Source organism: Oryctolagus cuniculus, chromosome 11, assembly GCF_051225735.1.
Source record: "Oryctolagus cuniculus isolate XC-2025 breed Fujian yellow rabbit chromosome 11, ASM5122573v1, whole genome shotgun sequence".
In the NCBI taxonomy this organism is placed as follows: domain Eukaryota; kingdom Metazoa; phylum Chordata; class Mammalia; order Lagomorpha; family Leporidae; genus Oryctolagus; species Oryctolagus cuniculus.
In genome coordinates this window covers 85799677-85818913 of record NC_142877.1, presented here as the reverse complement: position 1 = coordinate 85818913, position 19237 = coordinate 85799677, and the positions used below count along the sequence as shown (strand labels likewise).

The window sequence follows — 19237 nt, the reverse complement described above, 5'->3', positions numbered from 1 at the left end:
AATGTAGAAATTCTCTGCTATCCCAAGAGGCTCAATACTAATGAAAATGGCACTGTGCTTCAACATTAAACTTGTACTGGGGCTGGCGCTGTGGTGCAGTAGGTTAATCCTCCACCTGTGGCGCCAGCATCCCATATGGGCACCAGTTCTGGTCCCGGTTGCTCCCCTTCCAGTCCAGCTCTCTGCTGTGGCCCGGGAGTGCAGTGGAGGATGGCCCAAGTGCTTGGGCCCTGCATCCGCATGGGAGACCAGGAGGAGGCACCTGGCTCCTGGCTTCGGATCAGCACAGCTCCAGCCACTGCAGCCATCTGGGGAGTGAACCAACGGAAGGAAGACCTTTCTGTCTCTCCCTCTCACTGTCTGTAACTCTACCTCTCAAATAAATAAATAAAATCTTTAAAAAAAATAAAAATAAACTTGTATTGCTACTAAATTACCACAGTACTGTATATTATATTACAGGAGTCTTTAGTCCCAATTTATTTGCAAGTCTTGTTTTTGGAGGCAGATACTGATCAAATGATTTCCTGGCATTTCTAGAGATGATACAAGTTTTTTGATCTTTTGACTTTTAAATTAAAAGCATATAGTAATTGAACTATAATATTAAATAGTCCATCAACATCTCACACTAAATCCCATCTGACAGTGGTGTTTCAACCTTCAACATGTTGCTGCAGCCGTAATATGCATTTTAAGATATAGCTCCACTCATGAATATAAATGAGTAACTGGATTGTTGTGGTGTTCAGTCTCATTTTAATTTTTTTATTCTTGGGTTTGTTTGTGCATATTTATGCTTGTATTACATTTAGTCTGACATTTTGCTAACAGCTTTATCTAGCTTCATAAAAATAAATGGCAAATATGATTAGTGCATAAATCGTCACTGCACTGAAGATCTGACAGAACTCACTAGCCAAACACCTTGTTTAGAAAGTTATTTTTTTAATTTATTTTCAAAGCTTTCCAAGGTTTCTGATTCACATTGCCTTCTTTTTCTTGGGCCAATATCATTTATATTTTTCTATAAAGCATTTCTATTATTATGATTTTCATATATGTTATTGTTACTTTCAGTCAGTGTCATATATCCAGTTATAAAAGTTTTCTCAATCTCAACATTGTATATTTGAAGTTTATCTATTTGGTCTTGTATTACACTTGCTGGAAGGTCTTAAACTTTCAGAGAAAACACTCTTAGATCTTTGATGTTTGCAGTAATTTCTACTTTGCCTCCATATTCTAATTCATTGATTTTTTAAATAAAAGTTTATTTGTTTGAGAGCCAGAATTACAGAACAAGAAACACAGAGAAGAGAGAGAGAGAGAAAAGAGAGAGAGAGAGAGAGAAGAGAGAGAGAGAGAAGAGAGAGAAGAGAGAGAGATCTCTTCCACCTGCTGGTTCACTCTCCATTGGCCACAACAGCTAGGTCTGGGCCAGGCCAAAGCCAGGAACCAGGAGCTTCTTCCAGGTCTCCCACATGGGTGCAGGGGCCCAAGCACTTGGTCCATCTTGCACTGCTTTCCCAGGCCATTAGCAGGGAGCTGGATTAGAAGTGGAGCAGGCGGGACTTAAACAAGCTCCCTTACAGAATGCTGGCATTGCAGGAGGCGGTGTAACCACTACACCACAATGCTGGCTGCTCATATTTTCTTTTTTATTTATCTTAAAAGACAACATTTATTTTGCTATTCCTTTCGCAGCTTCTCAGACTGGATGGTTACTTAAATTCTCACAATGCAGAACAAAATTGACAACTAATTTATGATGCAAAATCTCTGCTATCATGAGCAATGATGTCCCTATTACAAGATAACCAATAATTGATTATACCACATTGAATTTATTATTTGCATTTTGACATCTAGCGACAAATGAAATATTCAATACTCTATTGAATTACCTTTTAAACAGCATTTGGAACAGGCTGACTTAGACAAATCCATAACAGCAATGAAAGAACATCAGCTACTTTTCAGCCAAAAGATCAATTACATTTCAAATGGCAATGAGTGGCACATTTAAAAAGGCTGAAAGTTGAGTATGCATTTATAATATCTGACACTATGAATCATTAGGAAAGGTTCACTTATTTTGTCCCTAAAATTTATTGTGATTGAAAAGAAAAATGAACATCATAATATAGATCTGTTTAAATCTGGTTTTAAAACAACTTCTTGGGTGAAGCATTCGCTTTTAGTAAATATCACGATATAAATAAAAATAAATATAAAACTGCAATAAATACATAATGTGTATTGCTACTAAGTGTAGAATTAAGTACTGTTTTAAATTTCACATGTATGATTATTCTTGCTAAGAAATGATTAAAATTATATCAAATTATAATTAATGGACTCAGAAAATTAAACATGCAATCCGGGGCAAGCATTGTGGAGCAGCAAGTTAAGCCACTACCTGCACTGCCAGCATCCCGTATGAGTGCCAGTTTGAGTTCTGGATGCTCCATTTCTGATCCAGCTCCCTGTTAATGCGCCTGGAAAAGCAGATGATGATGACCCCAGTTCCTGGACTCACGCCACCCACATAGGAGATCAAGTGGGAGTTCCACTCCCAGCAATGGTCACTGCAGCCATTTAGGGAGTGAACCAGTGGGGGGATGACCTCCCGCCCCCATTTTGTCTCACACTGTCTTTATGGAACTTTCAAACAAACAAATAAATCTTAAAATATTAAAATGAAAATGTATTCTGCATACCTTTCTTCCTGAAAGCAACTCTTAGCACAGGTGTACAAATCCACCAAAAATTTTCCAACAAAATTTTGCACTGTGAGTTCAGTGAACTCAGTAACTATTACAAAAGTTAAATAATACTTTATTAGATTTAACTGAAAATATTTTATTTTTACATGTAATGTTTGAATTAAAATTTTTCTGACATTGAAATATACATTGAAGTGTTCTTTACTTCATACCTTCGGTTTATTTCTGCTTCCCTAAGCACAAATACAATTGTTGCATAGATACAAAGTCACACATTTTATATTCAAATATTGGTTGCTCCACCTACTGGCTGCATGACCTTGTACAAATTGGCTAAGTCTTCCCCTCATTGTATGGTGTTCATCTAAGACAAACTATAACAGCATATGTGGAGTTTCACAAAGCTCATGAAAAACTCATCCAAAATATAAAGCTTTTTTGTTTAAAAATTGATAAATGTGCAAAGTTTCCACATAATACACATATTCTATGATTTCTGAAAGACCTTTCATATGTAAATAACTAAAGTGAGGTTGGACTCATATAAGGAAGTTAAGCAACTACTACCTCAGGAAGAAAAAACTGAAATTACTCCATCATTTTATAAACAAAGAATATAATCCTTCTTTCATATGTACCTCATTACAACCTGTATCACTCTTGAAAAATACTGTCCAAAATATTTTATAATCTTATAAGGCAAAACTCAACCTCAGATAAAATCCCACAGCACTTGGGTTTATATCAATTAATATTAGTTATGAATATTTCATCAAATTATCCATTTTTCTTTCTATTCTCCTAAAACAATGTTCAGATGTGTTATTTAAATGTTCTAATTATATTTCTAAAATATAAATGTAAATTTAAAATTCCAATGATTAAGTTACAGGCTATATCTGGCCCCCTAGAATTATTCCCTGCCTGGCCACTGCTGAGATTACCCACTTCAGTAATGATTATTTTATAGCGCAATGACATGTCTTTAGATTATTTTCTTAATAAAACCTAATAACACAAAACTTTTCCAATACTGTATAAACCAAGGACGCTTATGGATGTTGAATTTTTCTTTAAAAAATCTAGGTTACTGATTAAATGTTAGGCAGAGGACTTAACAGATTCCTAAAAGTTTCTAAAACTCATGAACAAGTATAAGTATATTGCATTCCAATTAACAGAAATAATTTGTTGGCTTCAGGCATCTGTCATAAAATATATTTAAAAGACATCACTGTAACTGATGCTGGGAAAAATGATTAATGCCTACTATTGCCACAAAGGAGTATGATCAAGTTACATTTACTGGAAGGACTGAACAAGGCAAATTCCTTTTCTTTTAGTAGCTGAAATAGAGGAAAAAATAATTTCTGTATGTCTGGGAAGATTATGTAATAAAAGTAGCATATACATCTCGAAAGTAAATTGTTCATCTTTCAAAGACCCCAAAACTATACATGAGAAAACTTGTCTTTTTCTTCTATGCCCATAAGTAGGAAAACATGTTCTGTTAGGAACATAGGTACCAAGCACATACTTGATATTAAGGGTTGTTTAAGGTTTATCTTGGTGCATTTTGTTAATATTTGATTTTAAAAGTCACTGAAGAATTTATCCATTTTTTTACATTTTTTATATTTTTTTTAATTTGGTAAATATAAATTTCCAAAGCACAGTTTATGGATTACAATGCCCCCCACACACACAATTTCCCTCCCACTCGCACCCCTCCCATCTCCCGCTCCCTCTCCCATTCCATTCACATCAAAATTCATTTTCAATTCTCTTTATATACAGAAGTTCAATTCAGCATATATTAAGTAAAGATTTCATCAGTTTGCACCCACACAGAAACACAAAATGTTAAATACTGTTTCAGTACTAGTTATAGCATTACTTCACAATGGACAACACATTAAGGACAGATCCCACATGAGGAGTAAGTACACAGTGACTCCTGTTGTTGACTTAACAATTTGACACTCTTGTTTATGGCATTAGTAATCACTCTAGGCTCTAGTCATGAGTTTCCAAGGCTATGGAAGCCTTTTGGGTTTGCCGATTTCAATCTTATTCCGACAGGGTCATAGATAGTCAAAGTGGAAGTTCTCTCCTCCCTTCAGAGAAAGGTACCTCCTTCTTTGATGGCCTCATTCTTTCCACTGGGATCTCACTCACAGAGACCTTTCATTTAGGTTTTGTTTTTTTTTTTTTTTTTTTTTTTTGCCAGAGTGTCTTGGCTTTCCATGCCTAAAATACTCTCATGGGCTCTTCAGCCAGATCAAAATGCCTTAAGGGCTGATTCTGAGGCCAGAGTGCTGTTAGGACATTTGCCATTCTAGGAGTCTGCTGTGTATCCCACTTCCCATGTTGGATCATTCTCTCCCTTTTTGATTCTATCAGTTAGTATTAGCAGACACTAGTCTTGTTTCTGTGATCCCTTTGACTCTTAGACCTATCAGTGTGATCAATTGTGAACTGAAATTGATCACTGGGACTAGTGAGATGGCATTGGTACATGACACCTTGATGGGATTGTATTGGAATCCCCTGGCACGTTTCTAACTCCGCCATTTGGGGCAAGTCCGATTGAGCATGTCCCAAATTGTACATCTCCTCCCTCTCTTATTCCCACTCTTATATTTAACAGGGATCACTTTTCAGTTAAAACTTAAACACCTAAGAATAATTGTGTGTTAATTACAGAGTTCAACCAATAGCACTAGAACAAAACAAAGAGAAAATACTAAAATGGATAAAGTATTACATTGTACATCAACAGTCAGGACAAGAGCTGATCAAGTCACTGTTTCTCATAGTGTCCATTTCACTTCAACAGGTTTCCCCTTTGGTGCTCAGTTAGTTGTCGCCAATCAGGGAGAACATATGATATTTGTCCCTTTGGCAAAACAACATGGTACTGGTACAGAAACAGATGGATAGACCAATGGAACAGAATTGAAACACCAGAAATCAACCCAAACATCTACAGCCAACTTATATTTGATCAAGGATCTGAAACCAATCCCTGGAGTAAGGACAGTCTGTTCAATAAATGGTGCTGGGAAAATTGGATTTCCACGTGCAGAATCATGAAGCAAGACCCCTACCTTTCTCCTTACACAAAAATCCACTCAACATGGATTAAAGACTTAAATCTATGACCTGACACCATCAAATTATTAGAGAGCATTGGAAAAACCCTGCAAGATATAGGTACCGGCAATGACTTCTTGGAAAACACCCCAGAAGCACAGGCAGTCAAAGCCAAAATTAACATTTGGGATTGCATCAAATTGAGAAGTTTCTGTACTGCAAAAGAAACGGTCAGGAGAGTGAAGAGGCGACTGACAGAATGGGAAAAAATATTTGCAAACTACACAACAGATAAAGGGTTGATAACCAGAATCTACAAAGAGATCAAGAAACTCCACAAGATCAAAACAAACAACCCACTTAAGAGATGGGCCAAGGACCTCAATAGACATTTTTCAAAAGAGGAAATCCAAATGGCCAACAGACACATGAAAAAATGTTCAAGATCACTAGCAATCAGGGAAATGCAAATCAAAACCACAATGAGGTTTCACCGGTGAGAATGGCTCACATCCAGAAATCTACCAACAATAGATGCAGGAGAGGATATGGGGAAAAAGGGACACTAACCCACTGTTGGTGGGAATGCAAACTGGTTAAGCCACTATGGAAGTCAGTCTGGAGATTCCTCAGAAACTTGAATATAACCCTACCATTCAACCCAGCCATCCCACTCCTTGGAATTTACCCAAAGGAAATGAAATTGGCAAACAAAACAGCTGTCTGCACCTTAATGTTTATTGCAGCTCAATTCACAATAGCTAAGACCTGGAACCAACCCAAATGCCCATCAACAGTAGACTGGATAAAGAAATTACGGGACATGTACTCTATAGAATACTATACAGCAGTCAAAAACAATGAAACCCAGTCATTTGCAACAAGATGGAGGAATCTGGAAAACAGTATGCTGAGTGAATTAAGCCAGTCCCAAAGGGACAAATTTATCAATACTGAAATATAATTATCAGCTATCAGAATTCTGTCAATCATAGGGGTTACATAATCAAATACTTTCAAATTATTGCAAAGATTTTTATGGAAATTAAGCACTTCATTTAAACAATTTATTGTGGCTTAAAAACATGATAATATTGGGGCCAACGCCATGGCACACTAGGTTAATCCTCTGCCTGCAGCGCTGGCATCTCATATGGGCACCAGTTCTAGTCTCAGTTGCTCCTCTTCCAGTCCAGCTCTCTGCTATGGCCTGGGATAGCAGTGGAGGATGGCCCAAGTGCTTGGGCCCCTGCACCAGGAAGAAGCTCCTAGTTCTTGGCTTCAGATTGGCCCAGCTCTGGCCATTGTGGCCATTTGGAAAGTGAATCAATGGATGGAAGACCCTCTCTCTCTGTGTGCCCCTCTCTATAACTCTACCTCTCAAATATTTTTTTAAAAACATGATAATATTAAAAGATTTTGGGGAGAAGTGTATGACATTTATGATATATTCCATTGTCTACAATTAGGGAGGAAAATGGATATTGTTAGTAACCACTTCTCCAGCAAGGATTTTCACTAGGTATTGAAGAGTTCTACCCACCAGCTTTCAAAGTTATTACACACATCCATAGAGTTAGAAGATGTAGTTTTTAAGTTACACAGAAAATGGAATTGTCTGAGTAAACTTCTGATCTCAGAAAAGAATAAGCCTGGATAAATACATTTCCTTTCCCTTTGAATACCTGCCCAGAAGATAATGCCAAGAGGTAACCAATTTTTTAACCAATAGCTGCAGATAGGAGACAAAAAAACCAATTTCACTGAAGAGGTGTTGGGTGTTCAGCTTACATTCTTCCACCAAAAATAACAGAAAATGGGCCTCAGAATAAAACTGGTATCACAAAGTGTAGGCAAAGGGCTCCATAAATATCACTTTATCACTTTCAGAGCAAAAAAAAAAAAAAGGTTATGCAAGAAAATTGATTAAACTGACAAGATTCATTACTCAGTAATACAGTAACATAATATTGTTCAGATAAAGAGGACTTGACATTGACAGAAAATTAGTTTCAGTCAAGAAAGAGAAAAGATACAAATTCAAATTATTTCAGGAGAGTTGATGCTAGTAATTGTTGTGCGGCATGAAACATGACAGAGAATGGATAGAAGGAAAGGTATAAACCAGAGAGGCTATGTTCCATGTGTAGGAATTGCAGGTAAAAACAAAAAAATGAAACACTATGCAAACCAACCTAAAGTAGTTAGTGACCTAAGTCTAGGACTCTGTTAAAGACAAGGTCTTGGGGCTAGTGCTGTGGCGGCTTAGCTAGTAAAACCACCACCTGCAGTGCTGGCATCCCATATGGGCGCCAGTTCAAGTACTGGCGGCTCCATTTCTGATCCAACTCTCTCCTATGGCCTGGGAAAGCAGTAGAAGGCGGCCCGAGTCCTTGGGGCCCTGTACCTGCATGGGAGACCCGGAAGAAGCTCCTGGCTCCTGGCTTCAGATCAGCGCAGCTCCAGCAGTTGTGGCAAATTGGGAAGTGAACCAGTGGATGGAAGACCTCTCTCTCTCTCTCTCTGTGTATGTGTGTGTGTGTGTGTCTCCTTCTCTCTGTGTAACTCTTTCAAATAAATGAATCTTTAAAAAAAAAAAAAAAGACAAGTTCTGTATGGATAAGAAATTTTTTTTGCCTAACGTAAAAAATATCTACCCATTTGGACTAATCCAGTCAAAAGAGTTAAGTATCCAGAGCATATGTACTTATGAAGAATTATGAAAGATTACAAAATTAGTTTGGTACTGTTAAAATTACTACACATTTCTAGGAGTAGGCATTTTATTTCTGCCTGAGGATGGTAGCCCTTTTATTTTTCCTATTTCTTCTTCTTTTTACTTTTTCTGAGATACAGTGACAGCAAGCTACTGTGTACTTGTTCACTCTCCAAATGCCTATAGTGGGTTAGGTTGGAGCCAGCAACTGGGATCACAACTAGAGCTCCCATGTGGGTGACCAGAAGCCAATTAAGTGAACCATCACTGCTATCTCTCAGGGTCTGTATCAGCAGGAAGCTGGAGTCAGGAGGTACAGCAGGGAATCAAACCCAGTCAGGTATAAATGTAGGCATCGGAACTGTTAGCTAAATGTGCCTTCCCTGGTCTTTTTGAAAGATTGATTTTATTTATTTGGAAGGCATAATTACAGAGAGAAGGGATAGTGAGAGAGAGAGACAAGCCTTCCATTTGCTGGTTCACTCCCCAAATGGCTGCAAAGGCCAGGATTGGGCCAGGTCGAAGCCAGGAGCCAGGAGCTTGCACCAGGTCTTCCATGTGGGTTCAGGGGCCCAAGCACTTGGGCCATTCTCCACTGCCTTCCCAGGAGCTGGATTGCAAGGGGAGTGGCCAGGAGTGGAACCAGCGCCCATGTGGGATGCTGTGCACTGTAGGCTGAACCTTGTGTCAAAGCACTGGCCCTAGCTGGTCATCTTTTAACAGGGAACAAGCCTCCCTCCACTCCATCTCAACTCCAGAAGCACTGTAAACGGAAGTGTCTCACTGTGGGTCTCTATCCTGTGTTTCAACCAAGAGAGAACCCATGATCACATGAGGACACTCAGAATATTCATTCCAGGATTCATATAGAGAACAAGACAAGAAGTTCTATATCCTGCCAGAGTCATTTTTCTCATTGTTACAGACAAAGTCCCATAGAAAATGGAACAAACCCTGAGGAAACAAGACTACAAGATGGAGACCAATTCCTGGAGCCCCAGAACCTGCACCCAACTGCGCTTGCATCCAGTCAACCCCAGAACTTCCAGTTACGGCAGGAAATAAATTCTCTTGTGGTTAAGCAAGTTTCAACTAGATTTCTATTTCTATTACAAACAAAAAATTCTCACAAATTCAAGAGACAAAGGAAAGCTATGAGTTTAGCTTGAATGTACCAGCTCAAACCTCACAACACTCCTGAGGACTCTGCATTCAAAGAATAGAACCAGTGTTGACTCCAGGGATTTTTCCAACCCAACACAGATGGATCTTCTGCATCATTCCACCACCCAAACCTTGCAGAGGAGGAAGCAGCAGTAGCAGCAGCAACATCACTAGCATTTTATTCATGAACAGCCCTGCTTTAGCACACACTCTCTATATATTTTGAAAAAAGCAATTTTTTAATGAGGACAAAATCTATCACTATTAATCATGAAAGTATCTGTTGTTTGAGTATCATACATACGGGCTTGTTTTCTCTCATTACAAAGGGAATAAACTCCTTAGAGACCAAAAAGTATTTAAACCAACTTTGTTATAATATGGCATACTCAAAAAACTTCAGCCATATCCATCAATACACAGGAATATTGATGATGTAGTCAAAAACAAAGGAATCACAAACACCATCCACCTACGAGTTTCAGGAGCATGATTGATGAAAAGACTGTTTCAGAAAAACAGCTATCATCATCTCCATTTCCAGCAGTTAAATCAATAGTACCTCTCACTGCAGGTTTCCAAGATGAACTGAACCAGGGAAAGCAAGGCGTACTCACAAATTATAAAGCATGTCAGCCATGTTGCTGCGGTAGTACAAAGCATTTCTATAGGCGCTTTCAGCTTCAGAAATTTTGCTCTGACTCTTCAGAACATTTCCAAGGTTACCCCATGCTGTCAAGAAGAAAAAGAAGTATTCAGGCAGAGCATCAATCCAATTACACATGACATAATATCAGGCCATCAGGAAGTACCATGGGGAGAGAAAAACCTTCATAAAACATTTTGAAGAAGGAAAATTTATTTCATTTCTACACGAACATTTCATCAAACCAGGAGATTAAATACAATCAAAGTCTTAAAAACAACTGAAGCAATTATTATGTCTCAAAGCTGATATACATACACAGTTCATCATAAGGCCAAGAACAATGTTATCTTAAATCACACACAAAGACTTCATGCTCTTTCAAATTTCACCAGGGGTCTTACTGCTCTGAAGTTACTGTATACTTAATGGACCAGAAACTCTAAGAAATTATCTTTAAATAAACAAAGATTTCATTCAAGTATGAACTGATAAATGACATAGAAGATCTGGAAATGAAAAAAAAAAAAGAAGAAAGAAAAAGAAAACTGAACAAGATCAAAGCTATCAAGAGGCTCAATAGGTATCAGAAGATATCAATAAAACATTATCCTTCTTAACACAGTTAAATGTATCTGGTATGTTCATGTTCAGATATAATGTTCCCTTAAGCCCTTCTTGCTAATAAATTCACTACTATAAAATTCAGGATCCTTACACATAATTGCGTTGAAAATTATGTATTTCTGTACACCCTTTAGTTTCTTCTTAAATAAATGGGACTTCTCAACATGGCTTAAATAACTGCCCACATAGCACGCTTTCAAAAGTAACTCCTTGGGGGCCAGCATTGTGGTATAGCGGTTAAAGCCACTGCCTGCAGTGCCAACATCCCATATGGGTGCTGATTTGAGACACGCTGCTCCATTTCTAATCTAGCTCTCTGCTGTGGCCTGGGAAAGAAAGCAGTAGAAGATGGCCCAAGTCCTTGGGCACCTGCAACTGCAGAGGAGACCCAGAGGAAGCTCCTGGCTTCGGAATGGTGCAGCTCCAGCCGTGGCAGCCATCTGGGGAGTGAACCATCAGATGGAAGGCCTTTCTCTCTCTCTCTCTCTCTCTCTCTCTCTCTCTCTCTGCCTCTCTGTAGCTCTAAATTTCAAATAATAAATTTTTTTTAAAGTAACTCCTTATCCTGTCTTCTTTTCTCCTGGGACGGAAATAGAGTAGAGTCCTGAAACCACAGTCCCACCAGCAGGAACAAGGGGCTGAGAAGAGTCAGGTGTACTGACATGTATTTATTTGGATAGTTACTTACTATACCTGAAGAATGAAGGGGATGTTGAGGAATAAATTTTTAGTTCATAAAAAAAGTACAGAATCTTTCTACTTCAGATTTTCCTGTGTGCCTGTAAGTGATTTAAAAGTTCTGTGATTCTAATTGATAATCAGTATAATAGGGAAACAATTAAAGTCTCTTTTTTGATGAGGATTAAATAGAGTAGGATTTTTAGGACAATGTCTGATACGTAAATATTTAATAGTTGCTTTTTCATTAGTATTATAGTTAATCCTCTTTGAAATTTATAATAAACATGGCATATAAATAATACTAAACACCAGTACAATGCACTGTATATCCTTATTTTTATCTATAAAGCATACCCATACTTCATATTTGGGAAGCCATATACCTTCTTTGCTCTGTTGGAAAATAGAAGGCAGGCATTGAAGTCATCATTACCCAACACCCAATAGTGCCCCCCCCACACCACACATTTGCCATGTATCATCTTGCTGAGCTCTCACTCAGCAGACATGTATATAAATATTATGTCCATCTGTGGGAAAGGAAATAGACTCGACAGTAGAGAACTTACCAAGTCAATATACTAAAGTATATTATAAAGTATATAATCCAAAGCTTGCTACTTCCAAACGTTTTCTACCCTCCATCTAACATTAGCATACCATGTTTCATCTTTCACTGCAAACCAACACTCACACATTATGAATTAGGGTTGGGCATGTGGGTCTATAGAAAATGCTATCTTTAAATGGAAAGATAAACTGGTTTGTTTAGACTATGGTCAAATTGAACTATGGAGCCAAGAACTGAAAACGAAGAGGAAAAGCAAAGAGAAAAATAAATTATAATGGTCTTCAAACTTAATAAGCATACCATTGCATGTATTTTGTGTCTACCAACCTCGTCTTTCAAATTAGTAAAGTATGTCTCTACAGAAAGTTCTAACTCAGACTACTTTTTGGCTTACCTCATATCCCCCAAAGTTCTGCTTTGATTGTGGGATTAGCAAATGAGAATATATTTACATTGGAATCCCTCCAGAGAAACACATCCAAATAATCACTTAAGCACAAGGAAAACATCATTAGAAGGGTATTCCATAGAAACCACAGTCTTAGAACACAGAAGCTCAAAAAAAAAAAATTATAACCAGGACTAACTTCATTTGAATACTTGAAGGCATATTAGCAAACAAACAAATTAGTCTCTTTTAGGTACTTATATCTTAACTAAAAATTAAACAAGTGCTACTCCTGTTCATGGTCAAAGCATACAGAGCTATATCCAGAATACATGTTCCCACTTTGGTTTGTTTTCTCATTTACTCATTAACAAATGTATTCATTCATTAAACAAGTGTTTGTGAAGCAATTCTGTGCCAAGAATGTTACCATGGGCTGGGCAGTCAACATTGACCAAACAGTCAAGTTCTTGTCCATGGGGAGCTTAGGCCTAGAAGTGAGGAAGTGAAGACAGATTCACTGGGGAAGGTAGGATCCATACAATAAAAAAAAAAAAAAAATGATTTAATTTCAGATGACGTTAAGTAACACAAATACAAAATGAAGTGACATGATGTGGAGATGACTGATACTAATTGATAACCACAGAAATCGAAAAACAGCTGTGAACTCGAAAAACTAGAGAACAAAGAGCCTTACAAATATTGCAGATTCTAGGCAAGACAAACAGAGCAATGGATCAAAAGCAAAAATCAACGTGTAATTTTCCAGGAACAAGAAGGCCAGCCAGGTGAGTAGCTGCAAAATGAAAGGGAAAGTCAAGATGAAGTCACAGAACCCGGCAGGGATACAATCACACAGGGTCTTGTAGGCCACAGTGTGAAGTCTGAGTTATTTTTTCGCAGTCTTGGAGGGGATTTTCATCACGAGAGTTTTGTGATATGATTCACATTTTCAAAGGAGCCCTCTTGATCCTTTTGTGGAGGAGGTCGTCATTGAAAGGGAACAAAATTAACAATCCAGAAACCAGTCAGAAGTAACTCCAGTACTTCAGTGGGCAAGATTAGGGTAGTTTCCAACAAGATGGGCAACAGGGGAGATGGTTACAGTGGAAAAATAACTTAGAAATTAAAAATCATTGCCAAGGTTGACTCTGGCAGCCACAATGTGAAACTAAAGTTCTCCTTTCTTTTTTTTTTTTTCCCCCAAATAGAAATCTCTCACAGTTTTATTATTAAGTCATTGCTATTGATGTCTTGGAAAGAAAAAGAATATCCCCAATTAAGCATGTATTTTTCTGGAGAAATTTAATTGCTTATAGATGAAGAAAGATCAGCCCTTCAGAGATAATCTGCCACTCACCACCAGTGCTTACTGTACATACACAATCACAGAATTCCAGCTTCAGAAAATATTACTCAGAGACTACGATAAAACAAAACAAAGCAAGAGCACTTCGCAAATTGGTTTAAACACAACCAAGGAAAGTCATTGTGTAACTCACAAAATTCCCAATGCCTGCCTCTTTTGCTAAATGAAGAACCTCTTCATCCAATCACACAGCTGCCCCAGCATCCAATCTACAGGGACCCCGTGCTTCCTCTGACACTCCCCTACATCAGCCATGTGAAAATCCTATAATAGGACATGCAGTGACAAACTGCAATGTTCTCTCTCCATCCAAGAAATAATTAAGCCAACTTATTCTAAGTCTGTTCCCGTGGTTTGGGTGAAGGGTATTGACAAATCGGACTTCATTATATTAAAATAGGAAAAAATTGCAGTCCAAGATCCCTTCTTCCTTAATTGTTTCTCAATGCTTTGTCCATGAAAAGAAATTTCAGATTCCCGAAGAGTTACTAAAACTGAAGCCACTGTGTAATCTTTTGTTTGCATTTGAAAATATATCACCATTTCAGTACCTTCAAATGACTGATTTTTCATCAATGCACCTAGCAATAAGTACTAACATAAAGTAAAGCTCTAAAAAGTATAAAGCTAGCCTTTTGAATATTACCTAAAATAAAAATCCTATTAGTAGTCAACTAAATTGCAATTATTTTCAGTAAAACTGCTCATTTAACATGTTTCAATGGTAACACGTTTCAATGGTAAAACAGCAAGTGAAAAAAAAATGAGTTGAACTGAGAAACCACCTGAAATCCAGCTAATGTTGGTAATATTATAAAAAATACATAAATGTTTAAAAAATACATCTTAACAGGGCTAATGTGATTATTTCACTTCTCTGTAAGTAATCTACAGAATCCATCAATACAGCTGACTCTAAGGTTTAATTCTTTTCATCACTAGAAATATTTTATTACAGTAACCAAGTGAATTTTTTATGGCTTGCCAATTTTTAAATCTGACTGGTTTGATTACTTGAGTGTATCCTAACCAAACCCTAAAAGTAATGAAAAGATATTCCAAGGCACATGAATGGGAAAATTTAAGCTTGTGAAGACTTCAATTTTATATAAATTGATCTATAAGTTCTATTCTCATTAGTATCACTTAATAAAGAGCCCAAAAACTGCATTAGTATAAAATAGAAAAGTGCACCTCAATTTTTATAATATATTCATCACACATATTAAAAACTCCAGATATTTAAAATGTTAAATGTGAAAAATATGGATAAATACTTAACTGAATATTTCTATGGAACAACAAAGGACTTCTTCAAAAAGACTACCTACATAACTCAAAAGGTAGGAAACTGATGGTTTAAGACCTGAAAATGAACAACTTCTGACATACAAATTTAAAAATGAAGGGTAAACCTGGAGAAGACATTTCAAATATCTCAAGAGAAAAGAGACTGTACTTAACAAACAAAAGCAACTGTGCCAAGCAACAAGAAAGACAGCTAAGAAATGCAATGCAGAGCAAAATGAGCAAAGGGTACCAACAGGAGTCTATGGGAAGGGAAACTGAGATAAACATCAAACTTATGCCACTAACACTCAAATTCCTTGCTTATGTAGAGAATTACAATTTAGAAAAATGAGGTAACTCTCCTATTGGCAAACATGAGAAAAATTGTTAAGTCCAAGTACTGATGGGCCCTGTGGGCTGCTGGTTGCCGTGAAGTCTGGTGGCCATCCTGTCATGCCATCTGATGCTACTCAATCCAATCAATGTAACCCACAAAGCCTGATAAATCTGACCAGCAATCCCAGTCCCAGAGAAAATCTTAACTAAGAGAACATGTAACAGCAGTTTTTTTTTTTTTTAAGATTTCATTTATTTATTTAAGAGGCAAAGCTACAGACAGAGAAAGAGAGACAGAAAGGTCTTCCACCCGCTGGCCTACTCCCCAAATGGCTGCAATGGCCAGAGCTGGGCCGATCCAAAGCCAGGAGCTTCCTCTGGGTCACCCAGGTGGGTGCAGGAGCCCAAGCTCGTGGGTCATCTTCTACCGATTTCCCAGGCCATAGCAGAGAGCTGGCTGGGAAGAGGAGGAGCCAGCACACGAACAGGAGCACAGCAGGGATGTGCTTGCACAGGCGGAAGATTAGTCTGCTACACCGCAGCACTGGCTCGTAATCTCAGCGGGGTTAATGTGATTATTTCATGTCTCTATAAGTATTCTACAGAATCCATCAATACAGCTGATCCTAAGGTTTAATTCTTCTCATCACTAGAGATATCTGATTATAGTAACCAAGTGATTTTTTTTTTTATGGCTTGCCAATCTTTAATGTTTAATGCAGTGTCTTAGCATGGGTTGACAGTGGTTAACTGATGTCACTATGAGGATATTATATAGATTACTAGGCAGTGGTTAGGGCCAACCAATAGCATGTAAATAATCTGACTCGGATGAACCACAAAATGAAAATATGAGTACACAGGGGCCAGTGCTGTGACTTGGCTGGTAAAGTTACCACCTGCAGGGCCAGCATCCCACATGGACAGCAGTTTGAGTCTCTGCTGCTCCACTTCCAACCCAGCTCCCTGCTATTGTGCCTGGGGAAAGCCGTGAAGAAGACTCAAGTGCTCAGACCCCTGCACTTTCGTGGGTGGGAGATCCAGAAGAAGACCCTAGCTCCTGGCTTCGTACCAGTCCAGTTCTGGCAGTTAAGGCCACTTGAGGGGTGAAGCAGTGGATGGAAGATCTCTCTCTTCCTCTGCCTCTCCTTCTCTGTAGCTCTGACTTTAAAATCAATAAATAGTTTAAAATAATAAGTAAAAATGTTAAACATGAGTGCATTATTTCAGAACAGAAAACTATATACTGTGACATCACAAAAATTACACTAAAAATTGAGGGTGGTCCTTTGGCCTAGCAGTTAAGATGCCCACATTCCACACCAGAGTAAAGGAGTTTAATATCCAGCTCCTCCCCCATCTCCAGTTTCCTGGGAGGCAGCAGTCACAACTCAAGTAACTGAGGTCTGGCACTCACTCATGTGGGAGACCAAGATGGAGTTCCCAGCTCCTGGCTTCAGCCTGGCCCAGCAGCTCCACCACTCAGGCATCTGTGGAGTGAACCAGTGGATCAGAGCACCTGCTCTGTCTCCCCTCCACCCTCCTTTCAAATACATTTTTGAAACGTTAAAAACTCACATATAAAATTCCACTACCTATTGTACAGGGTATATCATAGATCTAAGGATATAAATCATAAACATCACAAACAATTCTCTTGCTGCAAAGGGAAACTGAAATTAGCAAGAAATGCAAGAAAAATCCATGAGTAAAAGAAAGGAAGCTTGCAGCATCACCCCGAAAACTGGCCGTGAACCAGGGAATACAATTCTCTTAACCCTCTTCTACTGGGGTTTAGAAGACGGGAGGGAAGAAAAGGGGAGAATAGAGAAGGGGAGGAAAGTGAAATAAAGTTCATACTCTATCTTCAGCTAGAGATGGAATTATGCTATAGTCTCCTTGAGGAATAAAAGGTTTTAGCATTCATGAAACTTTTTCTCATAGTTAGACAATTCAAAACAGATGTTTTGGATTATCTTCAAATTTTCCCTCTTATACTTACACACTAGAGCACCTGACCTTAAAGATCTTTTATTTTCATTAATATTTTATATAATTTATATTCTTTATAATTTAAACCCCTACATTCTATTGATGTGTTCATTTCATGTAATGACTTTTAGAAGTGCAGTTTTATCGGAATAAAATCCCTTGATAAAAGTTTCAGTAAATCATGATAAAGCCTAAGTAACAGATATTCATATTTTTAAAATGTGTATTTTAACAGAGGACATGTACAGAGGAATTCCATTCACACTTTAAACTCTGGAGATGATACACTAGAACATTTACCTAAAGGCAAAAATATAATTAGACGGTGCGAAAATTTATTTATTATTATCACATTTGAAAGAGAGGTAGACAGAGATTGCTCCCATTCCCTGACTCACTCCTCAGTACCCCTGACACCTGGATTCAGGCCAGGATAGGCCAGGCTAGGAGCTAGGAACTCAACCCAGATCCCCATCATGGGTGGCAGAAACTCAACCAATTCAGCCATCGCCTGCTTTCTCCCAGGTTTCTACAACAGCAAGAAGTGGCAGCTGAAAGCTGGGGACTGAACCCAGGTACATCAAAATGGGGTGCAGGTTTCTCACCCAGTCTCACTCTCACTTTTTAAAATTTTTACCAATGGAGTCTCCAAAAATTCAGAGAACTCACTTCATTCCAGTTGCTAATATAAAGGGGGGGGGCGGTTTTATAAGAAATCGGTCCAATTTGTTGAAACTATTGCCCTATTTCACAGCCCTGCCTTGTGGCAACTAGGACAGCCTAAGTGGAACAAGAGAAAAGAAAAAAAGGAAAAGGGAGAAGAGGAGGTGAACAAGGATTTTAAAAGGATGATAAAATAATAATAATAATAATAATAATAATAAGGTTTACTATACACTCGAAAATGTCCCAAATTCACTTAGGCTAATAAAGATATTTGGGACATATTACCTTTCTATTTTATTGATGTGATAACTGAAGTTTAGCTCCCCATGTAGCAGAGTTAATACTAAGGAACATCCATAAATTTGTTTGTAGACAACTGAATACAGTTAGAGATAAGTATGTATCCTGCTCTCTCTCAATACTGGGTTTGAATATAAAACAGAGTAACATACTATGGTGCTAAGTATTTTTACATATTTAATTTGGGAACTAGAGTATAACAAAAATCAAAATAGGTCAGACCAAGTCAGTCATCATCTCAGGACTGCCACAAATAAAATCCAGCAACAGTAAAATAAAACTACCTGTTACCCATATTTCAAATTGTATTTTCATGACTTCAGAAAAATTAATACCAAATAATATATTGTGTTTTAGCCATCTTCGACTATATATATTTTTTAAAACTGTTACTTTCTAAGAGCCAAGAGACAGAGACAGAGTACACTACTAGCTGCTGGTTTTCTCCTCAAAGGCCTGCAACAGGAAAAGGTACAGATCCAGGAGCCACAAACTCAATCCAGGTCTCCCCCGTGGGTGGCAGGGACCCCATCATTTGAGCCACCATTGCTACCTCCCAAGCTCCACATTAACAGGAAGCTGAGACAGATACCACTCCATGGTGGCATGTGCGTATCCTAACCTGCACCTGCTAGGTCACACACTTGCCCCAAGTCAACATAA

General features: G+C 38.1%; 1 protein-coding gene across 17 annotated transcripts in view; it reads right to left on the bottom strand.

Annotated features, from left to right (window-relative positions):
• Window positions 1-19237, bottom strand: part of TMTC2 (transmembrane O-mannosyltransferase targeting cadherins 2) — a 447603-nt gene that overhangs the window by 201489 nt on the left and 226877 nt on the right. For all 17 annotated transcript variants that reach the window (XM_002711368.6, XM_089307532.1, XM_017342005.4 and 14 more), the window contains one exon: window positions 10323-10437. In XM_002711368.6, the coding sequence (XP_002711414.1) occupies window positions 10323-10437 (115 nt within the window). The remainder of the gene's footprint in view (window positions 1-10322; window positions 10438-19237) is intronic.